A 21,060-nucleotide genomic window follows, 5' to 3' on the forward strand; every position below is an offset into this window, starting at 1 on the left:
GTTTGACTACCCTCATAGTAAATAAGTGGGTTTTGTGTTCAGGTGAAATTTAATGCATTTTGAGTTGTCCCCATTTTCTCTTGTCCTGTCACTGGGCACTACTGAGAAGATTCAGGTATTTATACTTAATGGTAAAATCCTCTAGAGCCTTCTCTTCTCCAGGCTGAATAGCCCCAGTTCTCTCAGCCTCTCCTCAAATGAAAGATGCTTCTATTCCTCAAACATCTTCATGGTCCTCCACCACACTCACTCCAGTATGTCATTATCTTTCTCATACTGGGAGCCCAGACTGGATACAGTACTCCAGACGCAGTGCTGAATAAGGAGAAAAGATCACCTCCCTCAACCTGCTAGTGTTGGAATGTTTTTTGATGCTTCCTGAATTCTGAATGAAACTTCCATTCACTTATTATTAATTTTGGAAGTCCTTTTGTTTTTCCCCAGGAAAAACAATGCACAAATTGATTTAGTTTTATGTAAAACCATCCATGTTCTGGTACTTGTCCTTGGGTCCTTGGAAACGTGTGTTCCTGCTCTGTATTGTAAAGCAGTTCTAAAAACTGCTCAATACAAAAGCAATTATTCTTTCCAAGTAATTAGAACCAAGCTTTAAGATCAATCTTCTGGTTATAATTTGTTTTAAAAGACTGCTCAAAGTTTATGCAAATTATATTAGTCACATTCATATGATAAAGGGCATTAACGTGGTGGATGTGGATTTCTGAAAGCAGTATAAAGTAAACCCTGAACCTGCAAATCTTCAGTGCTAAGCATCATGCCTGGTGCGTGCTGAGCACAGGCAGAACTGAAACCTGTATTTAACAGAAGTTGCTTCACAAATAAGGAGGGGAAGAGACCTGGTATTTTTCAGCCAAATCTCAAACTTCTGAGTTATAATCCAATTTAGTAAAATTTCAGTTAGTGCTAGTGAGGCAGCTTTGGTTTGGGAAGTCACACAACTCAACTGTAACTGCAAAAGAACTAAGGTTATTTTGAAGATGTTCACACTTAAATGAGCTGCCTGCTCTGAGCTTTACACAACTGTTGATAGCATGGTCAGATTCAAGCTAATTAAATGTTATTAAATCCTAACTCCCTTTCAAAAGACTAAACCACCACTGTAGAATAAATATTCCCAACCAATCTATTTTGCTAAATAAATAAATCATATAATCAAAGCTAAATAACATGGGAATACTCAAATGTAGCAGTTAAATAGGAATCCTACTTACCAACAACAAAAATGATGTTTGATTTCCTCAGATCTTCTGAAAAATCTAAAATGAAAATAAACATTCTTTAGTGGCAAGGGTTACTAATTTTAATGTCAGCTACTTACCACACCAAACTGTGTAACAGTCATGCAAGGGGATGTGATTTTACTAGATTTACTTTCTGCTATAATGCTCTCCATTCCAAAAGGACCTATTGTCCACAAGCCTATTAATCTCTCAGTTTCATAGTTGTCATTGCAGATATGATAAAGACATTTTACCTGAAAATAGACCTTACACATACTCAGCAGTTCTTTAAAAAAAAAAGGAAGAGGAAAAAAGAGAGAAGCAGATTCATCTTGATGTAATAACATGATGTAATTCCTCCTCAGCCACTGCAGTTTTCACCAAGTATGTTGTTACATTATGATTGCTATAGAAGCTTTTCCACTTCCCATTTAGATTTAAGACTCTCTGAAATGTAATTCTAAATTCCTCTGAGCCTCAAATTCAGCCAAATAATAACCATCTTAGCTGAAATCCAGGCAATACTCTCACCAAACTATAGTTTATACTATCTCACTACTACTGTATGCATTACAGCTTTGCCTTTTACTGAAATGGTATCTTTTGAAAAAGCAATTCCTTCTGGTCTGAGTCCCATCACTTCACTGATTGTACCAGTACAGGTGATCTTGCACCATGTGAGCCTCCTGAAATGTTATTGTCTTTGAGTTAATCACTTACAAGACACATTAATTTACCTCATACAATTTTGGGGTCTATTTTGAGGTGTCTAGATCTCTTATTACAAAAAATCATTAGCCATGAAAAGTTTTGCTTTATCCTTTCAGTCCTCTTAGACTCTTAGCACCTCATACTTTCCAAGGAGACTTTCATAACTGCCAATTTCTGAAAACACCTGTAAGATTCAATGCTGATTAACAGTAGTATTTTCTAATAATTTTGAATCCACTGGCCTAAAGAGTATAAAAATGTCTTTTACAAACTTTAATTTCCATTCATTATTTCATGATAAAAATCCTTTGAGACATAAAGTTAACAATGTAAATAACCCAAATTCACTTTACTTTCTAAGTAAGTATTTAAATAACGGGAAATCAAAGGTTTCAAAATTAAATAGCAAGTGACACTGAAAAAGAAACTCACCTCCTGTGCTCTCATAACCAGAAAAACTTGACTGATCCTCCTCCTGTTAATTAAGCAATTGACAAATTCAAATGGATATTCTGCATAGTTTGCATTTTTCTTATATCTGCCTATCCATATATCATAATATATATCTCTCTAAGCTCTCAGTTTTAATCTGTGTTGAGATATGGTTTACAATGCTACAGAAACGCTGCTAGTGCTGTTTCAGTTGCCAGAACATAAGCACAGAGAGCCCAAGGTATCATGAGATGATTCACTATCCCATATAATGAGTGGAGTTCCTCAGGGTTCGGAATGGTGACAGTGCTGTTTAACATCTTTGTTGGTGACACGGACAGTAGGACCAAGTGCACCCTCAGCAAGTTTTTCAGCGACACCAAGCTGTGCTTGAGGGAAGGGATGCCATCCAGAGGGACCTGGACATGCCTGAGAGGTGGGCCCATGTGATCCTTGAGAAGTTCAGGGCCAAGTACTAGTTACTGCTCCTGTGTCAGGGCAATCCCAGTTCAGATGCAGGATGGGTAGAGAATGGATCCAGTGCAGTCCTGGGCAAAAGGACGTGGGGTTGTTGGTGGATGAGAAGCTCAGCATGATCCATCAATGTGCATTTGCAGCCCAGAAAGCCAACTGTGTCCTGAGCTGCGTCAAAGGCAGCGTGGGCAGCAGGCTGAGGGAGAGGATTCTACCTCTCTACCCTGCCCTTGTGAGACCCCACCTGGAGCCCCAGCTCTGGGGCCCCAGCATAAGCACAGGGGCTTGCTGGAGTGAGTCCAGAGGAGTCCCCAAAGATGCTCCAAGGGCTGGAGCACCTCTCCGAGGAAGACAGGCTGAGAGAGCTGTGATTGTTCAAATTGGATAGGTCTCAGGGGAAACTTTATAGCAGCCTCCAGGACCTGAAAGGAGCCTGCAAGGACAATTTCCAATTTCCAATGACATGGAGTGGCAGGACAAGGGGAAATGGCTTTAAACTGAAAGACAGTAGGTTTAGATCAGATCTTGGGAAGAAATTCTTCACGAGAATGGAGAGGCACTGGAACACATTTCCCAGAGAAGTTATAGATTACTCATCCCTTTAAGTGTTCAAGGCCAGGCTGGATGGGACTTTGAGCAATCTGGTCTAGTGGAACATGTCCCTGCCTGCTGAGGGCTTGGAGCAAAATGATCTTCAAGGTCCCTTCCAGCCCAGGCCATTCTCTGCTATAATACTGATTTTGTGAGGAACAACTCTTCAGTGTCCAAATGCACAGAAACCACATGATATATAAGCAACCAATGTGCATCCTGAATTGCTTCCAAAGTAACTATGGTATGATCAGCTGTTAATAGTGAGAAAGCAATATTGGAGAAACTCCTAGAGGTGAACTATAATATAAAGATGGGATTAGTCTTTGATTTCAAATAACTTAAATGTGTTTACCTTGTGAATGCGACACAAGCTACAAGTTGTTGTAAAGGCTGTTGAACTACAAGGAGGGACTACACCAGGGAAATAGGGGATGTGGTATATTTTTTCTCCTGAGATTTAACCACTTAAAATTATTTCGTCATTTATTGTCTATTATAATCAATGAGAAATTACACATACTGGCCAGCAAGACTGTCAGAATGGGAATTCTTTGTTGTTCTGATAAATGAGAATTATGTATATGCTGGACATAGTCTAGGTTATGTGGTGTCAATATACTCGCACCAATACTTTAGCCTGTCTGTAAAATATCAGTAGTAGCATTGACAGTAACATGTGTCGCATCCTCATGTGACAGTATTACATCATCAGTGCATAACATCAGCAGGAAACACATTATGTGAGTCATCTCAGTAGCATATGGTTGCCAAGCCATAGTTTCTGACAGCACAGCTCTCAGAAATAGCCACCTTTAAATGTGTGGAGCTGCAGGAACAGATGAAGTGAGACGAACTGCAAGGTGACTGGAATGGGTAAACTGCTGCCCACTGTAGTTTGCAGGGCTCCTGCACTACCCTTGCAGGTTCCTCCTTGTGTTCCCATCATCATTGAAACTGAAGTACTCTTCATTAGGTTGAAGTACCATTGCATTGGTTGCACAGAGTATTTTTATTTTTTGATTCACAATAATTCCCAGCCTATTACACTGCAGCAGGAGAACTGCCATCTCAAAAAAAAAAAAAAAAAAAAAAAGGCAACATTTTCAAATGAGAGATTAATCTCTTTCCTACATTCCAAGTGACAATATTAACCCTATGTCCTTTATTTTTGCATGTAAAAATACAATAAAATAATTGGCCCTGTGAAGGATATATTGCATACAAAAGGCTTCATTTTAGATTCTACCTCTTATAATGCCTTTGAAAGTTTATGGATCAAAATCATTTTAGGCACAAAGTTTAGAGTAAAATTCCTTTAAAAATCAGGATCAGAATTCCAAGCTTACAATCAAGTCAAAGAACTGAAACCGGCATTACTTCTTTCAAGTTTTACTCTTGTTCTCCGCTATAATTGCAGACTGAAACTGCCTCCAACCAGTTTTTGTCCTGATCTGGGTGAGGAGCTAGATGTGCTGTCTGGTTTGAGGGCCTTTGCAGAGTGACAGTCTGGCACCCTGTTTAATGCAGTCCCCTCGTGTTTGTAGTTGACAATATCCATTTCTGATTTCGTCTTTCTAGCAAGTAGGTCTCTAAACTGTGAATGGCTTGACCTGTATGAGGCTGAAAAACACTGTTCTGCCTTGTTACCAGAGTGCTTTGGAAAATAACTGTGGGATTTAGCAAGTGATCACAGAAGGCCAAGTCCCTCCAGTTAGATAGCAAATGGTATTTGACACATTGCCATCAGCAACACAGTGATTTAGCAGCAGTCTCTGTATTCTCAGTATAGCTGTTTCCATGTAATTGAAAGCAAAGTGAGGAAGATCACATCTTATACATAATGAGCTCCGAAGAAAGATGGCTAGTCTGTAATTTCAGATGCCTTTACAGTCAAGTTATATCTACAAATATTATCTGGAAACATGTTCATTAGTGGAGCATAGCTGTCTGTGTAACTACTTAACCAATATCAACAGTTTGTTAAAATAATTGCTAAATAGAGAAGTTTGCTACCTGTAAAGAATCTCTTATCTGACCTTTGTCTTTAGAGTTGGAAAATGCAGGCTTTTGACTGCCATTTGACTTGTCATTTAGCTACTAATTAGTAAACATCTGACTGGTAGTAGATACTTCACTGGTTAATGAGTTTTCAGTTACTACCTGTCATTGCTAGGTTGTGAAGTCCACAGAATCATAGAAAGGTTTGGGTTGGAAGATCATCTAGTTCCAACCCACCTAATTTCCATAATAACAAACTACGACAGCAAGTCTTGACAAATAATAAAGGAATGATACAGAATTCTTCAGAAGTTTCAATTTTGCTGCTAATGAAGCAATACCTTCAAGGCATATCAATAAAGTAGATTTAATTTTTTTATCTAATGAAGGGACATTTTCTTCATTAGGACTTAGTGACAGCTATTTTGAATGTCAGTTACCTGATGAAGTGAGAAAGCTTTTCTGTTACCCATTAATAACCACTTCTCCAATCCCTGCAGGTTTTAGTTGGGGTTTTGGTTTTTTTACATGGAAAAGAAAAAAGTTCTCCCTTATCACCTCATTGTTGTTTGAAATGCTTCTAGAAAGTAGTGGTGAAAAGTGCCTGAATCATTTTATTCAGATTTCTAACAGATGTAACAGGAGTTTCTGCTCCAAATTTACCAAAGATGATAAATAATCATGGAAAAAGGAGAAAAAAGACAGCAGAATAAGACTGAATTACAAATACAGCTTGACTGCTGCTTAAAATTATGCTCAATTTTCAAGCTTGAATTTGAGAATGTAAATATTCCAAGGAACGTGTCAGACACAAATTATTTAAACAAATAAAAATTACATGTTTCTTTGCTGGTTTTATGCCAGGGCAGTGCTCCCTAGGAATGGATTTTATGAGCCATACCATTAAATTTGATTTATACTTCAAATCAATTTTGAGCCTGAGCTGCTTTCTGCAAGCTGAGTGTTAAAGTATGCCTCTAGAAAGCAGAGGTGGCTGTGCTCTGACCTCCTCTGCTCCAGAACTAATAAATAAGGTAAGACTCAGTAGGAATACCTTCACACTTCAAGGCTTTTTTTTTCCCCAAAGGACAAATTTTCTTATATATTTCATGCTGCTCAGCAGAGTGAAGTTATTTGTGTCAAAAAGGACTAATAGTAATTAAGATGAGGGTACAGTGCTAATGTTTTTCGAGGTGATTTTTGTTTGTTCAGAATGCATATACAACTGCAAAAACATCGGTGTTCATAATAGCGTCTAAAAAATGCTGACAGGTGAGATCACTGTGATTCCAATTTTATTCTGGGTTTCTAGCAAAGACAAAACTCTCTGCCATTATCTCTCATGAGGACAGGCTGAGGGGGCTAGGCATGTTCAGCCTTGAGAAGAGAAGACTGAGAAAGGACCTAATCAATATCTATCAGTCTCTGAAGGGAGGTGTCAGAGGATGGACCAGGTTCTGCTCAGTGGTGCTGCACAATGGGACAAGAGGAAACAGCAAAAAAATGATGCACAGGAAGTTCCACCTGAAGAGGAGGAAGAACTTCTTCACTGTGCAGGTGACCAAGCACTGGCACAGATTGCCCAGAGAGGTTTTGGAGTCTCCCTCACTGGAGATACTCAAGAGCCATTGGATGCAATCCTGTGCCATGGGCTGTAGGATGACCCTCCCTGAGCAGGAAGGTTGGACCAGGTGACCTACTGTGGTCCTTCTTCCCACCTTCCCCATTCTGTGATTCTGTGATTATTCTTTTAAAACAAAACTTATTTTCAGTTCTAAAAATAATAATAAAAATTATACCTATACAGAGTTAGAGATTAACCCATTTTTAACACTTGCAAGCCAAGATCAAATTATCTAGCTTTTAAATTTGTTTGTTTGGGTTTTTTTCAGATTTTGCATTGATGTTCTTCACGGACATCAAGAATATCTGTAGGTAGTTCAGAGAGGAAAAAGTCACAATGTGTTTGCTATTGTTTGTGGGGGTTGGTATTTGTTAACTTCTGTGCCTACTTATAGTGACAAAAATACATATGATTACTAAGCATGAAAAAGAAAGCAAAATCTATTTAGTTTCATATTGATTTCCAGACACTGGAAAAAATTTCCAAGGAATTACCTCTTAAGGGCAAACTTACCAGCAAGGAGTGCAATCAGACCACCCCTCCCAGGAGAGTATCAGCAGTTTGCATCATCAGAGCAGTGTAAGAGTGTTCTGGTAAACCAAACACCGCATTTGCAATTTTAATATTAATTTGATTTAAAAGGCTGAACTAGAGGGGTCAGTATCTAACTTGAAGAACTGGAGCTTTTGTTTTAAAGACATTAGAGACATTCAATAACTGTATTATCTATACATAGTTACTATCTACCACTGACTTTAAAATAGTTCTGTCACACATAGTATTCAGTTAGTTTTCAGTTTGGTGTGTATTTATAGAAAGCTGCCAGTGCCTACAAAATTCTTTCTGGAAGTTATCACTATTTTTCCTTTAGTATTCTTTAGTATTCTTTCTTTCTGTAAATCACCATCACTCCTTAAATGATTCTTCTCTATGTGCAGTATTTATGCTATTTGGTATAAATTCTTCCAGGGATAATTTTTTTTTTTTTTTTTTTCCACATCAAACCACTGCAGCAGAGAAGTGTAGCAGGACACCTCCCTGTGCACTTGAACTGCAGACTTGGTGCTGTTCAGGTCCTTTTTTTAGACAGCTGACAGCAATCCTAAAGAATGGATCCCTCACATCATACACCTCAGCACTATATGTAGAACCTCTCTGCCCTGAGAGCTGCCTTCTGAGACCTGAAATTCAGTGCTTTGGTTTTTTGTTGTTAATGGTTTGGTTTGGGGTTTTTTAAACGTATATTCATTTTGTGGGTTTTTGGGGGTTTTTAACTTTAGATAAGAAAGGCTTTTCTGCAGGCCTGTCTTGACTCAGTTTTCAAAAAGAAAAAGATCTTGGCATGGAGAAAGACAAGAACAGGGTGTAGCAAAAACCTCCAAACCTAGCGTGTGACCTCAGATCCTATGATTTCCTGCTCTTCCGATAAAAATTGACAGTGGTAGTCAAATTTTGCCTCTCAAAAACCTGCTCCGTTTAACATTGGACAAGCATATTCAAGGTTTACTAAAACATCTTATGTATTATTAGGTAGTTTTGTGACTTTCAACTTCTGCAGTATTTATAAAGGACTTCTGTGTTAAGAAGGAATTGAACTATCTGAAGAAACAGTCCACTGATTTGAGATGCACTGCTGTGAAGGAGTTCTAAAACTAGGCCACTTTTCACTCTTTGTGACTGGTATTTAAGCCCAAAATGACTAACGTTGACTGCACAATCCTGGGATACATAAGGAGTAAAAAAACCAAATAGGAAACATATGGCTTTCTGAAAATACATGGGGTTTTTTTTTCTCTTTTCCAGTGTACCCAGAGAAGCCACTCTTCTGCTTCAATACAATACAAATAAGTGATTTAAAGAGCAGTTACGTATCCCATAGAGTAAAACAGCATCTTTGCAATCACTGCAGTTTTATATGTGTATGTAAAAATATATAGCATGTACTTTGACAGTGATTAAGAAATATAAAAGAAATAAAAAGGCACTTCCTTCTGCAGTGCTTTAAAATATAGGAATTGTTACTACAAACGTTTTCAAGAAAGGGTTTTGGTAGCCGTCTTTAGGGATGCTGGGCTTCATGAACAGAACCAATCCACAGCCCTGAGTAAGGCCTCTAAATCTGGGTGGCAGAGAGGGTTTAAAATACACCTTTACATTTCTTTATCAACTTTTGGTAGAATATGAAAAGTTCTGCTATGGATCTTATTTGCATCAACTGTGTGGGATGCCTAATTTTCCCCACGAGTTATGCAAGTTCTCTGGACTGTAAAGGTAGAACTCATAAATTTAGCTGTGAAGTTGTATTTTGTTCATGAAGGCATAGGGCTTCAGTTTGCCAGTGGAGGGGCAAGCTGGTGTGAGGAAAGGTACAACATCCTACTGTTACTGCCTACAGAAATAATGGTGAGATACTGTAAATTGTAATGCTTTTACTACAGACACTTCCACAAGCCACAGAGAAGGACTTCATAATTTACTGCAAAATAATTCAGTGAGGCATAAATGCAGCACCTCTTGAAGAATAATGCTGTCACTGTTGTTTAAATCTCCAGTAACTCACTTGAGCTCACCATCATCGTAACTGAATCCTTATGCCCTGTACTGCCCACCAGAGCTGCAGGCAGCAACTTTAGGTTCAAAATTAGGAAAGAATTGGAATGCAAAGACTTCAACTAACCTTGGCAGTTCAGTCTCCCCTAATATATGTACCACCAGAAAGTAAGTTCAAATAACATCTGTGAAAGAAGAAGCAAACAACTGTTTCTAGCATTTCACAGAAAAAAATGTAGATTGGCGCTATTTTTTGCCCATTTTGCCATGGTTTGCATGGGGGAAAATAGAGCAGGAGACTTTCTCACGCATATCTTTATTACAGTGTACAATGGTGATTTTGAAAGAGAAAAAAATTTCTTCGTGGTTACAAAATTATTTAGAAGCACCAAAATACACATGGTTTGAGCTTATTCAGGAAACATTTTGTAAGGCAAACTGTAGTACTTTGTTTCTAGAACTGTTTTTTTTAAAGCATTTAATAGGATAGTTTCCATGGCAACTTGAACTGAACAGATTGTTCACTGACTTCAGTACATTTCTATTAAATATCTTTTCTCTGTAGTTAGGCCTGCCTTTCCAGCTCTTCCATGTCTTTGGATGCTTATTCATTACGCCTTTTTGCAGATATCCTTAAACTAGATTGGACTCCACCTTTAACAAAAACAAGTGTCGAGAGAACAGAGTTCCACAACCATTCTGAGTTTCCTCTGATTTTCTTTTCTATCCCACTGTTTTAATCAGTTTCTCTGTAAAACCAGAATCTGTAATTCAAATTGATACCACTGACTATCAGCAAAAGAGTAATGGACACTGCAGAAATGTTCAGTATTAAAAGCCCAAATGGCTTCTGGATACTTGTGGTCATTTTACTAAGACCTGTAATGTTTAATGCTGCACAGGATATATGAATAAAACTGCTGTTACACCAGAAGTTCCTTAAGTTCTCAAGTAAAAAGAAAGCACATGATTAAAATATGACATTCTAATCTGACTCCTTGAAGAATTTAATTAATGTTTATCTAATTTTGAAAGGTACCTTTAGAAGTCTGAATGAAAATTTCTCCTCCTAATGGAGGTGTGCCATTTGCTCTCTGTAGTATTGTAATGCTAACCCCAGAGTACTGTGTCCGAAGGATTAAATAAATCAGTTGGACTGAATCTTCAGAGTAGAGAAAAGGGAGTCAAAACACAGTGACAACTGATAGGAAACACAGTAAATGGAGAAAAATGGTCTTTGGTTTAATCCACAGAGCTTTGGTTAAATGAGGCTTTCAATTTGCTGTTGCCCATCAGTTTTATTAATATTTGTATTCTGCCTTGGCATTGAAAAGACTCTCAGGAACTTTTCATTATGTCTCTTGAATATTTAAGTTTCAAGCTATGCTAATCAGTCAGGCCAGAAATACTGTTATAGTCTTGGTAGCAATGGAGTCTATTTTGCATCAGTTCACTGAAAGCTTTTCTCCTGCTCCCCTAAAGCCTGGACTCCTATGTGCTTCAGAGAGGAAACTACACCAAGCTGTAAAGCAAATTGTTACTACATGGTGAAAACTTCTAATCAAGAGCTTGTTTCCTCTTGTTAGAATGAGAGTAAGTCTTTATCAGGGCTTTTTTCCTCCACTTGATTTTGGTTTTGCTTGTGAATTTTTCAAGTAAGCCGTCACATTTCTAATTATAAAACATTCCAAACTTTGCAGCAAAGATTGGGTTATTAATTTTTTTAAATTCAGTTGATTGCTTGTCATTGCTGAACAGGAAACCGTTGTTTTGGGGTTTTTTTACATCTACCTTTCCTAGGTCTTTGATACATTTGGGGGGCAAAAAAAAAAAAAGGCTATCTCTTCTTTGCACGTACTATTGCATTTATCTAATTGCATCAGTAAATGCAGTTGTGATACTGCAAGGATGTGGAAATGTCTCAATTATGAACTGGAAACTCCCTTGAAGGCGCAAAAATGCATTTCCATGTTTTGTAGATGTGAGGGTGGTGAGGCACTGGAACAGGTTGTCCAGAGAAATTGTGGATGCCTCATCTCTGGAAGTGTTCAAGGCCAGGTTGAATCAGTCTCTGAGCAACCTGGTCTAGTGGAAGGTGTTTCTGGCCACGGCAGGGAAGTTGGAACTAGATGATCTTTAAGGTCCCTTCCAACACAAACCATTCTATGAAATCTATGACCTCCTGTTCCAAATATTAGAAAAGGCTAAATATACTTTTGAGGCTTTCAACTTGAAGTTGACCTGATTTTCACATTTCCCAAATTCTAAAGTTCTGTAAGCACTTGTACAGAAGTGTATTCATTCTACAGTCACCTGACAGTGTGTTTTAACTTTTTCTTTAATTACTCTAAATATTCCTCAGGCTAGCTAAGGTTGTCTTGAAAGGCATGTTTTCATGAGAAAATAATTGGATGCTCTTTTCTTCTGGAACTCTTTGATAGGATTCACTGATGCCAATTCTTCAGTACTCCCTTTTGGCCTGAATGCACTTGAAATAAGCCAAATGGTGGGTTTCTAATTAAAAATCCAATTGTTAAAAATAAAAACTTTCTGATCTCCAGAAACAAGTGGCATTATATTGACAGTCTCTCTGGCAAAGTTGAGAAATTGAATGGCAAGTATAAATGAGCACAGTGACCATTAAAAACATTTATCTCACTTGAGACCATTCCAGCAGCAAAGAACAATCGTTATTAAACCAGACACTAGTCAGAACAGGTTCTACAAATACTCTTTAAAGCTGTGGCACTCAAAAATGACTGGCCCAAAATATATTCCTGAAGTCTTAATATGGGTGAAAATCACATTACTTTGCTTTTATGTTTTCCAATCAAGTCGTGCGTAGTGTAATCATTATTCCAGAAAAGGCTATAGAGATTGCTAAGACATGAAACCTTGTCTGGTTCTTCCAAAAGGCATTCTCAATGAGAGGCACTTTCTGCCTTATTTATTTATTTATTTCTATTTTTTTGAATAATGTATTTTTAAGTAATTCTAAAAACCTCTATTATTTTTTCTGTAATACAGGATCTGACAGATCTGAGACAAAACCAGAAAAATAGTTATTAATGATTTGGAGAAAAGATTGTCTGTTTGTTTGGGTTTTTTTTTAAAAAAGGGAATTTTCCTCCTGCCTTTCAGTGCTGTAGGGACTTAGTGATTACAAGTGTTCCAGTTCTTGTAGTATTCATGCATAGCCAGTAGAAAACAATCAGCTTGCTTTTAATTTAGTTTCATGAATTTAATTGAACGATCATTTATAAAATGTACAATTCAAAGCTTAAGCTTTTTCTGAGTTGTTTATAATTCAATTTCCCATTCATACTCTTCCAGAAAAGCCAGATCTTAATTTGCACTAGTGTTGCTTTGCACTGTTTCAACAAAAGGTGTCAGGTGTTTCTCGAAGCACTTGGCTGTATTTTGGGGCACTCCTACATGAGCGAATGACTACATCAGTAGTTGGAACCACACCACTCGTTCTCCTTGCTCCTGCCTACCAGTAAGAGACATTATTCTGGAAGAAGTAATGTACATCTGAAGAACTCACATACTTTTTTGGCTTAGTTTACACTGGAGATTTTCCCAGCTTATTCCAAGAATGAGAAAATGCAAAAGTATCTGTGTAAGTCCATTTCAGGTGCACCAAGACACCCATTGCCAGCTGTGGCTTTGTCTTCTGTGTGATCCCCCCAACTCCCCTTGTCAGTGACTACGAAGATGTTCCCCTAAAATTCAGCCATTTTTAGCAGCTTAGCTGTGTAAGGTTGCTTGGAAACCAGCCTTCTTATCCCCCACATGCTCATGACAGATTTCCTATGCAATAACATCACTGCATGACACATTTGTATCCAGACACGCATTCTTTTTCCACTTGAGATTCTCTGAGTAAAGGTTGTTGATGCTTCACACAATTCGTAAACAGCATGTGGTAAATCACTGGAGTATTAAATCACTGCCACAGTCAAAATGAGTTCAAGTTTTGAATGTGAGCAGTTCCTCACTCCTGAATTTAGTTATTGATCTTTCCTTCCTGAGAGTAATTTCTCATTCTGTTTTTCAGACTAGGCAGCTAGGTGGTATTATGACTTCATGGTAATCTCCACTCCCTTTTTTGCTTCTGTATAAAATACTTGCTTTCATAATTTCAAATTGGTTGCAATTGCTTTCTCCTTTATATTTTCTTTATATTTGTACAAGGCATCTCATATAAACTCTGTATAAATTTATTTATTAGTTATATAAATATTTCTATTTTTTTAAATGTTGCAAAATGTTGCAAAAAAAAGTATCAAGATATCAACTTGCAATTGAAGTGAGTCAGTGTCAGCCACTTGATGGGATTTTAGTACTGTTTTAGCTTCATTTCTCCTTCTTTGTTTGATAACAGTATTGCACTCTTGCCAGAATGGCAATGTGTTGGTTTAGCAAAATAATGAGAAAATCTAAGTGCCACATCTGGCAGAAGGAATATTTGCCATTGACAAAGACAATAAGGTCCCATCATAGTCTTGTTTAATCTCATGTGAGAACCACATGCATTCAAAACTGCAGACAGTGCTTTTATGGACTGTGTAATGTATCATCAATGAATGATATAGTTTGAAATTATTACAATATCAGAGTAATTTTCATGTTTCTGTTAATTTTATTTTATAACTATAAAACTTGTGCTTATTATGTAAACATTATGAGCCAAAAGTATAATTTCTTTAGTGTACATACTCTTCCAAAAGAACCTATTTTATATGTCATTAAAATGCAAAACTTAACATCAAAATCGCCAAACATAATATAAATATAGATTCTGCTCTATAGGCCTAAAACCTTCAATAACAAAGTACATAAAAGACAAACATAATAGGAAATTTAAGGGTTTCCTGGGCAGGGAATGTTTTAAGAAGGGTTTATGAAAGAATGGGATTTAAAAGGGGATGTGGAGACAGAGGCAAGCTGCCTCCTTGAAAAACAGCCAAATTGAAATAACTGAGCCAAAAAGAACAGTGAAGGGATCTATAAATTAAAAGAAATGAATAGGGCTAGAACCTGTAACATGTTGCAGGTGAGGATAAAGTGTTGCATTGAATACTGTGAAAGAAAACCAATGAATGATCCAGTGATAAAGAAAATTCAGTTTTGTTGGCCCTCATTTTGTCACTAGCTTTAAAATGTCACAAGAAAAGATATCTTTTGCAAGTAATGAGAAAAGAGGTGAGAACATTTGCAACTGCATTTAGTTGAATGACAACAGAAACACAAATTAACATCCTTTGCCAAGCTGCTCACAAATCTAGAGAAATGTTTGCGGTATTCATGAAGAAAATACAAGCAGAGTCATGCAAAAGTGGAAGACAGGAAGCAAAACATACAAAAACACCACCCTTAAGTATGGTGGTGTGATAGGCAGATGGCTTTAAATTTTCTTTTTTTAAATTCTAAGTCATTCTTTTAATGCCTACCCACAGCACAATAACAAGCACACAACACTTATCCCTAGTGCAGCACCAAAGCCACAGGAACCTCCCATGTTTCAGTTAGTGCCCACTGCCTCTTGTCCAGTCACTGGGCACCACTAAAAATTCCTGGATCCATTTTCTCTGTATCCTCCCTTCAGAGTTCTGTACACTTTGGTGAGATGCCCCTGAGCCTTCTCTTTTCCAGGCTGAACACTCAGGTCTCTCAGCCTTACCTTGTAAGAGAGATGATCCAGTCCCTTAATTATCTTAGTGGTCCTTTGCTGGACTTTTTCAGTATCTCCATATGATGTATTAGTAAATCCAAAACTGAACACTATTCCAGATGTGACCCTACCATTGTGGATGTGAAAATTATAGGGGAAAGATATATACAACCTTTTTTTTCCTCTCTCTGGCATTCTTCCTATATACAATGAAAACTCTTAACAAAATTTGGGTTTTAGATGTGGATTGAATAGGATCAGTAGAATGGCTGGTACACACTGTAAGGATTTTTTCTTTTTTATTCTCAAAAATATTTTTTCATAGGAAGAATGTTTGATTTGTTTATAGTTATGTTTCACACTTTTTATAATTTCATACTGCTCTTTTGAAAAGTGTTTTACTTCTTAAATATATAGCAGACTTAAAGTGCGCTTTAGCAATTTTATTTGCTCCATTTGCCAACATTTTTAAATCTATGGAGGAAACTTAGCAATGCACAGTAATGGAAGAAACAGGCTCTTAATACTACAATAATATTCATTCTCTTTTCCTAACTAGAAAGCGACTTCTGTGTATCACGAATTTACTTATATTGCACTTAAGAATCCCTTTCCTTATCTATCCTTAAGTTCCATGACCTTGTTCAGACAAGTTTTATAGTGCAGGGTGTACATAAACTAGAAAACTGTCTAGAGAAAAGCCATATATAAAGAAAATTACCTGGTCTTCAAATTCAAATTCTGTATAAACAGTATCTCCAGAATCCATAATCAGACTGCAATCAAGTTCATTTGGCCCTAAAATATGAAAGAAAATAATTCAGAAATGGATTGAAAATTTTCATTTTATGTGGTGGAACACTATAATATTTCCAGTTGTCTGTATCTGTGCAAAAACCATGATCCAAGGAACAATTCAGGTTTGCTAGAGTACCCAGGTGAACAGTATTTCATTAGCAAAGCCTTCAAAGCATCCATAAAAGCTTCCACAAATCTTCATAAGGAAGGGCTATGCTAAATGGTGAATTGTTTTAGCTAGATTGCATATTTATTGGGCAGGGTGTTCTGCGTGCCATGACTTGCAATTATAAAATTGCCATACTCAAGGGAGAATAGAGACCAGTTTAAGAAAGAGAAAGGAAATACTAATTTCTGATTAGCACATAAGGATCCTTAAGTGGTGTTGATAGGGGACCAAAGCGGCATGCTTCCAGCAGCAGTAGCTTCCATTTCTATCCCATTCTACCCCTTCCCAAGGAGACTGTGTGGCTGTGCCCCTTCTCCTTGTCATCTTCCTGTGGCAGGACCAGGAAGAATGCAGTCCCTTGCACAGTTCAATTGTCGAGAAGCCTTGGCCTGGTGGAGCTTTACAGTTTAGCCTCAGCTGAACTGCTGAAGGTGCAGGACAACAGAAACTGTGCTTGATATTTCAAGAAGTCGTGTTGGGGGGCGTCATTGCTAAACCACAATGGGAGGATAAACCACCAATAATGTTTCTATACAAACACAGGAAGGCTACAACATGGACATCCTATTCTGGCACTGTCACCCCATTCGGATTATGTCAATCCTGGGCAATAAAGAAGGAAATTGTCTCCTGGGTCCTCCAAATGGTGCAGCCCTAAACCAAATTCTGCACACATTCTAAACACATTAAAATGTCACTAGGCATGAGACTATAGAAGTCGTTTTCACAGCATTAGTAAAATGAGAATAACAAAAATACTGTAATGATACACAAAACCATAAAAATTATAACTAGCTGGCAGCCACAGATGAGTCCAACCACCCCCTTCATGTGCGGAGCAACAGGTAACACCAGGGGAAGTATAAGCTGTGTTTTGTTTTGTGCCCTCATGTCCCCAGTCAAACAAGATCACTAATGAAGAAAGCAATCCCCTCCTTCCTGGGTTACAGGTGTCTCTACCAGGTATGATGCTCCTGCAAGCACTGGCACTGAGGGTACATAGTTTTAAGCCTATTGCTCACCTGGAGTTGTTGTCTCACCATTAGAGTTGTTTGTATGGGTGGCTTGCTCTAACAAGCACTATCAATAACAGATTTTGCAGTTCAATTTGTGCCAGATGCATTTATATACTATCGGGGTTTTTTTGCTTTTAAAGTTTACATAGTAATAATCTATGTAGGTGGTGAAGTATATCTCCCTGACAGAGAGAACAGAGGAGAGGAACTGGATGTCATGATGACCAAACTGTAACTGCTTGGAACAGATGATGATTCCAGGATGTCTTAGTTTGCCCTCCTTATCACAATTACTGCCAAATTAATCTTCAATTTAACTTTCTGGACTACATAAAATATACCAGGGAAAGACCTGCATCTACCATCTGATGTTGCTTCTGTTTTGGTTCCCTCGCTCCCCTGCCCCCACCCCCAATGCTCATGTATAGTTCATCAGATTGCCATAAAAGAATTACAGAAAGGAATTATATTCCTGGTGCCACAGTGTCACCATGTACAAATGCAGCATGTTCTCTGGTATGTACACTTTATGGTCTTTTGAAAATACCTGTCTCTAGAAGCTATATGCAAGGAAATAGATTTCCATCTGCTGAGGGAATCTTAATTTTTGATTTATTTTACACAGCTGACATCTCACTCTTAACACCGTGTCATTGTTAATAATATAATTTAACTAAGCCTCAGTTGTCACTGGAACGGGCCTACCCTGACACATCAATCACTTCTAAAGGCACTTGTTGGCACTTTATTAAAGGCACTTGATTAACTGTCACTTAACTACCAAGAGCAGTACGTATTCTTAGCTAGAAACATTAGTATGAAATATGATGCTGCAAACTTATATGTAAAGGTCAGGCTGAAAATGAATACTCATGCATAATGTATCTTAAGTGATAAAAGCCATAATGGTTATACAATTTTAATATGGTCAAGCATCTTAAAGCCTTTTTTCCTTGAACTAGAACACTGGTGTCCTTGGAAAAACATAGCTTCTTCCTAGGGTATATTCAAGAAAAATTGAAAATCACTCTTTCATGGTTTAATGAAAACTAACAAAGCCTATAACCATCTATCACTGAACAGTGCTCAGACTTCTCTACCCTTCTCAAATTGCCTAAAGACAAACCCATCAGAAATGAATTGAAGCAAATGGCTACTCCCAGGACAAGATAAAGTAATTAAGGGACATATAAGAGTACTTGCGATATCCCTGGTGCAGCATGAGTAGTTTCCTATGCTCTAGCTTGGTTTCTTGTTGGAGGGAGCGTATTTTGCTAAGGTTGGACTAAATCTTCCTAAAACAGGTCTTCCAGGGGAGAACAATGAGCTCATTAACTATTGCCTGTACGTGTGGCAGCAGAGGCACACCAGGGAGCCCCTTGGCAAGGTACCGGCAGTCGGGAATCCTGCTGTAGGCAGATGCCCAGACAAGGCTAAAGGCAAAAGGACAGCCTTAGAAAGTGGATGATGCAAAACTCAGCTCAGGTTTTCTAAACCCAAGTTTAAATTAGCAACATTTTATGTAAAACCTGTGGCAATGTTTATCTGTCAAAGGTGAAATGCAAAACGTTGCCTTAAGGAAAAGAGGAGGACTGGTTGAAGTGTTTGGAAGCAAACATGCCCTGCTACTTTCAATGAGACTGCAGGCTGCACATCTCATGTCTGACAACTGAACAGTTGATCATAAATAAGTTTCATTGCCTTTTCTGAGCAAGTTGCATTATTTTTCTTTTGCTAAGTTAGTACCATGAGACTAAGATATAAAAAAATTAATACTTGTCTACTATTAGGAGGAAAGGCTAACAGTCTGATTAATCTTAGTTCTTTCAAAGGGGTGTCCCATTCCACCAAATAATCTCTTGGCTCAAATAAGCTCTTGGTTAACTTGGAGTCTTCCTGTGCTTGTATGAACCTATAGGAAGTGATCCGGGTAACTTTATCAATTGCAAAAGGGGTAACTCAAGTTAAAAAATATCAATTAAGAAAGCCCATGAAAGTTCTACCACCATGGAGAAATAACTTGCAAGCACCTGATATGAAAAGGTACCCTTAGGGCTTAAAATATGCTTCCTGAACTGCATGAATAAAGTTAAGGCAAGGGGGACCTGCTCATTTTCATGGGCCCAGTGTTTTCCTTAGAGAAAAAAAGAGAAGGTTTTATTACGTACAGTACTGCACAATTAAAAAATAAAGCAGTTGAAAGTTTTTATTAAATTCCTGTTAACTGAATAATCAGGTCTCCAGGGAGGAACAGGCTGAAATAAGAAAAAGCACAGAGCTAGAATGCACTCCCCTTTTTTGCCATGTTTTGTATATTGACACTGAAGGCATTTTTCATAAAGATATGTCTTGTGAGGAATCCAACAGGATCCAATGGCACAGCACTGAGGGACGAGGTGAATTAAAGGTGGCTGCAGCTGTACAAGGATGTGCTGACAGGTGCTACCCCTGCCAGGTCTGACAGTCAGGGACACAGGGGTGCACAGCTGTACTCAGTCACCTCCTTCACCATGAGGCTGTATTTTACATTTTATGCTGTATTTTACATATTGTTTGTTGCTCCTAAGCTGAATTGTGTAAGATTGATCATGGAAAGCTGAGAGAGTGTGATTGTTACAGGCAGGTGTGTAATTCCTATGACAGAAATGCGCCCCAAAGCCCAGGGGATCATGGCTGTAAATGTCTCTGGTCCTACAAAACATTTCAGTGTTTTAAGCCAGGGTTCATGACACTTTCTCTGAAAATGTGTTCATCCTTAAGTTGTCAGGAATGCAAATGTCAAGCATTGCTTTTTCATGGTTCATTAAATTCATTTATGCAATGAACATAAACTGTACTGATTTGTCTAAATTTATCTGCAGTTGTAGATCTGCAGTTGTACTTCACTTCCCATCACAAGGTAGCTATGACCCATCATGCAAATTAATTAAATCGGCTCCTTGGACAATCTGCATTTTGGCAAATCAGCTAATGAATTTCCAATCCTTGCTTAAAGGCATTACTTATTTTGAATCCTGCTAGCAATTCTATTCAATATGGTTCATTGGCTCAAATATGCTTATACTCATATTTTAACTATGATAGTATTCACACACTTCAATGCTGACTGTCATAAAAGTAATCTAAGCCTATCCTGTGAAACTTACTGCTTCTCTTACTAACATGTTTAAGCTCAATAAAATAAAAATGCCTTTTTATGTTACGGAACATGCTCTGAAGCGCCGTCTAATAACTCAATTAATACATGTTACCTATAAGCACTTGGGCAAGACAAATGCTTAGAAGATAAATTTCAAGTGGAATATTATAGAAATAATTTGTTGAAGCACTGATTAGCATTAGAATGATTACATTTTAATTTTCCTCTCAGTAAGATGCTTCCCATACAAATTTTATTGCAACCTTACACTGTTGAGTTTCATGACAGGTTGTTGCTCTTGGCAACGGTCTTAATATGTTGTAGAAGGCAAAATGAGAAAATTGTATTTTCATCTATAAACATTTCAGTTGTTTTCTTTCAGCACATATTGTTACAAAGTTGATTACAACTGGGTTTTACAGGTATAACATGAATTAGATTGATGTAGAGGCATGAAAATATTAGAAATCCTATGTTTATGTTAGCTACAAGGAACTAGAGTATATTGCAATATCACTAATAAGATTAGAAGACAAAAAGTGAGATCAAGACATGCTGGAATAGCAACCTCTAGAAATTAAACACCTGATCTCATAGACATCCTACTTCAAATCTCCTTACTATTATCAGTGCTCAG

General features: G+C 37.7%; 1 protein-coding gene across 1 annotated transcript in view; it reads right to left on the bottom strand.

Annotated features, from left to right (window-relative positions):
• The window catches only part of AK5 (adenylate kinase 5), a gene marked incomplete at its 3' end in the record, with an annotated part of 81,002 nt that overhangs the window by 20,369 nt on the left and 39,573 nt on the right, over positions 1-21,060 (bottom strand). The window contains exons 7-9 of the mRNA XM_082286856.1: positions 16,023-16,099; positions 2,385-2,427; positions 1,233-1,277 (exon numbers count right to left, since the gene is read on the bottom strand). Of these exons, the coding sequence (XP_082142982.1) occupies positions 1,233-1,277; positions 2,385-2,427; positions 16,023-16,099 (165 nt within the window). The remainder of the gene's footprint in view (positions 1-1,232; positions 1,278-2,384; positions 2,428-16,022; positions 16,100-21,060) is intronic.

The sequence above is a fragment of the Coloeus monedula genome (assembly GCF_965178545.1).
Source record: "Coloeus monedula genome assembly, chromosome: 9".
Lineage (NCBI taxonomy): Eukaryota > Metazoa > Chordata > Aves > Passeriformes > Corvidae > Coloeus > Coloeus monedula.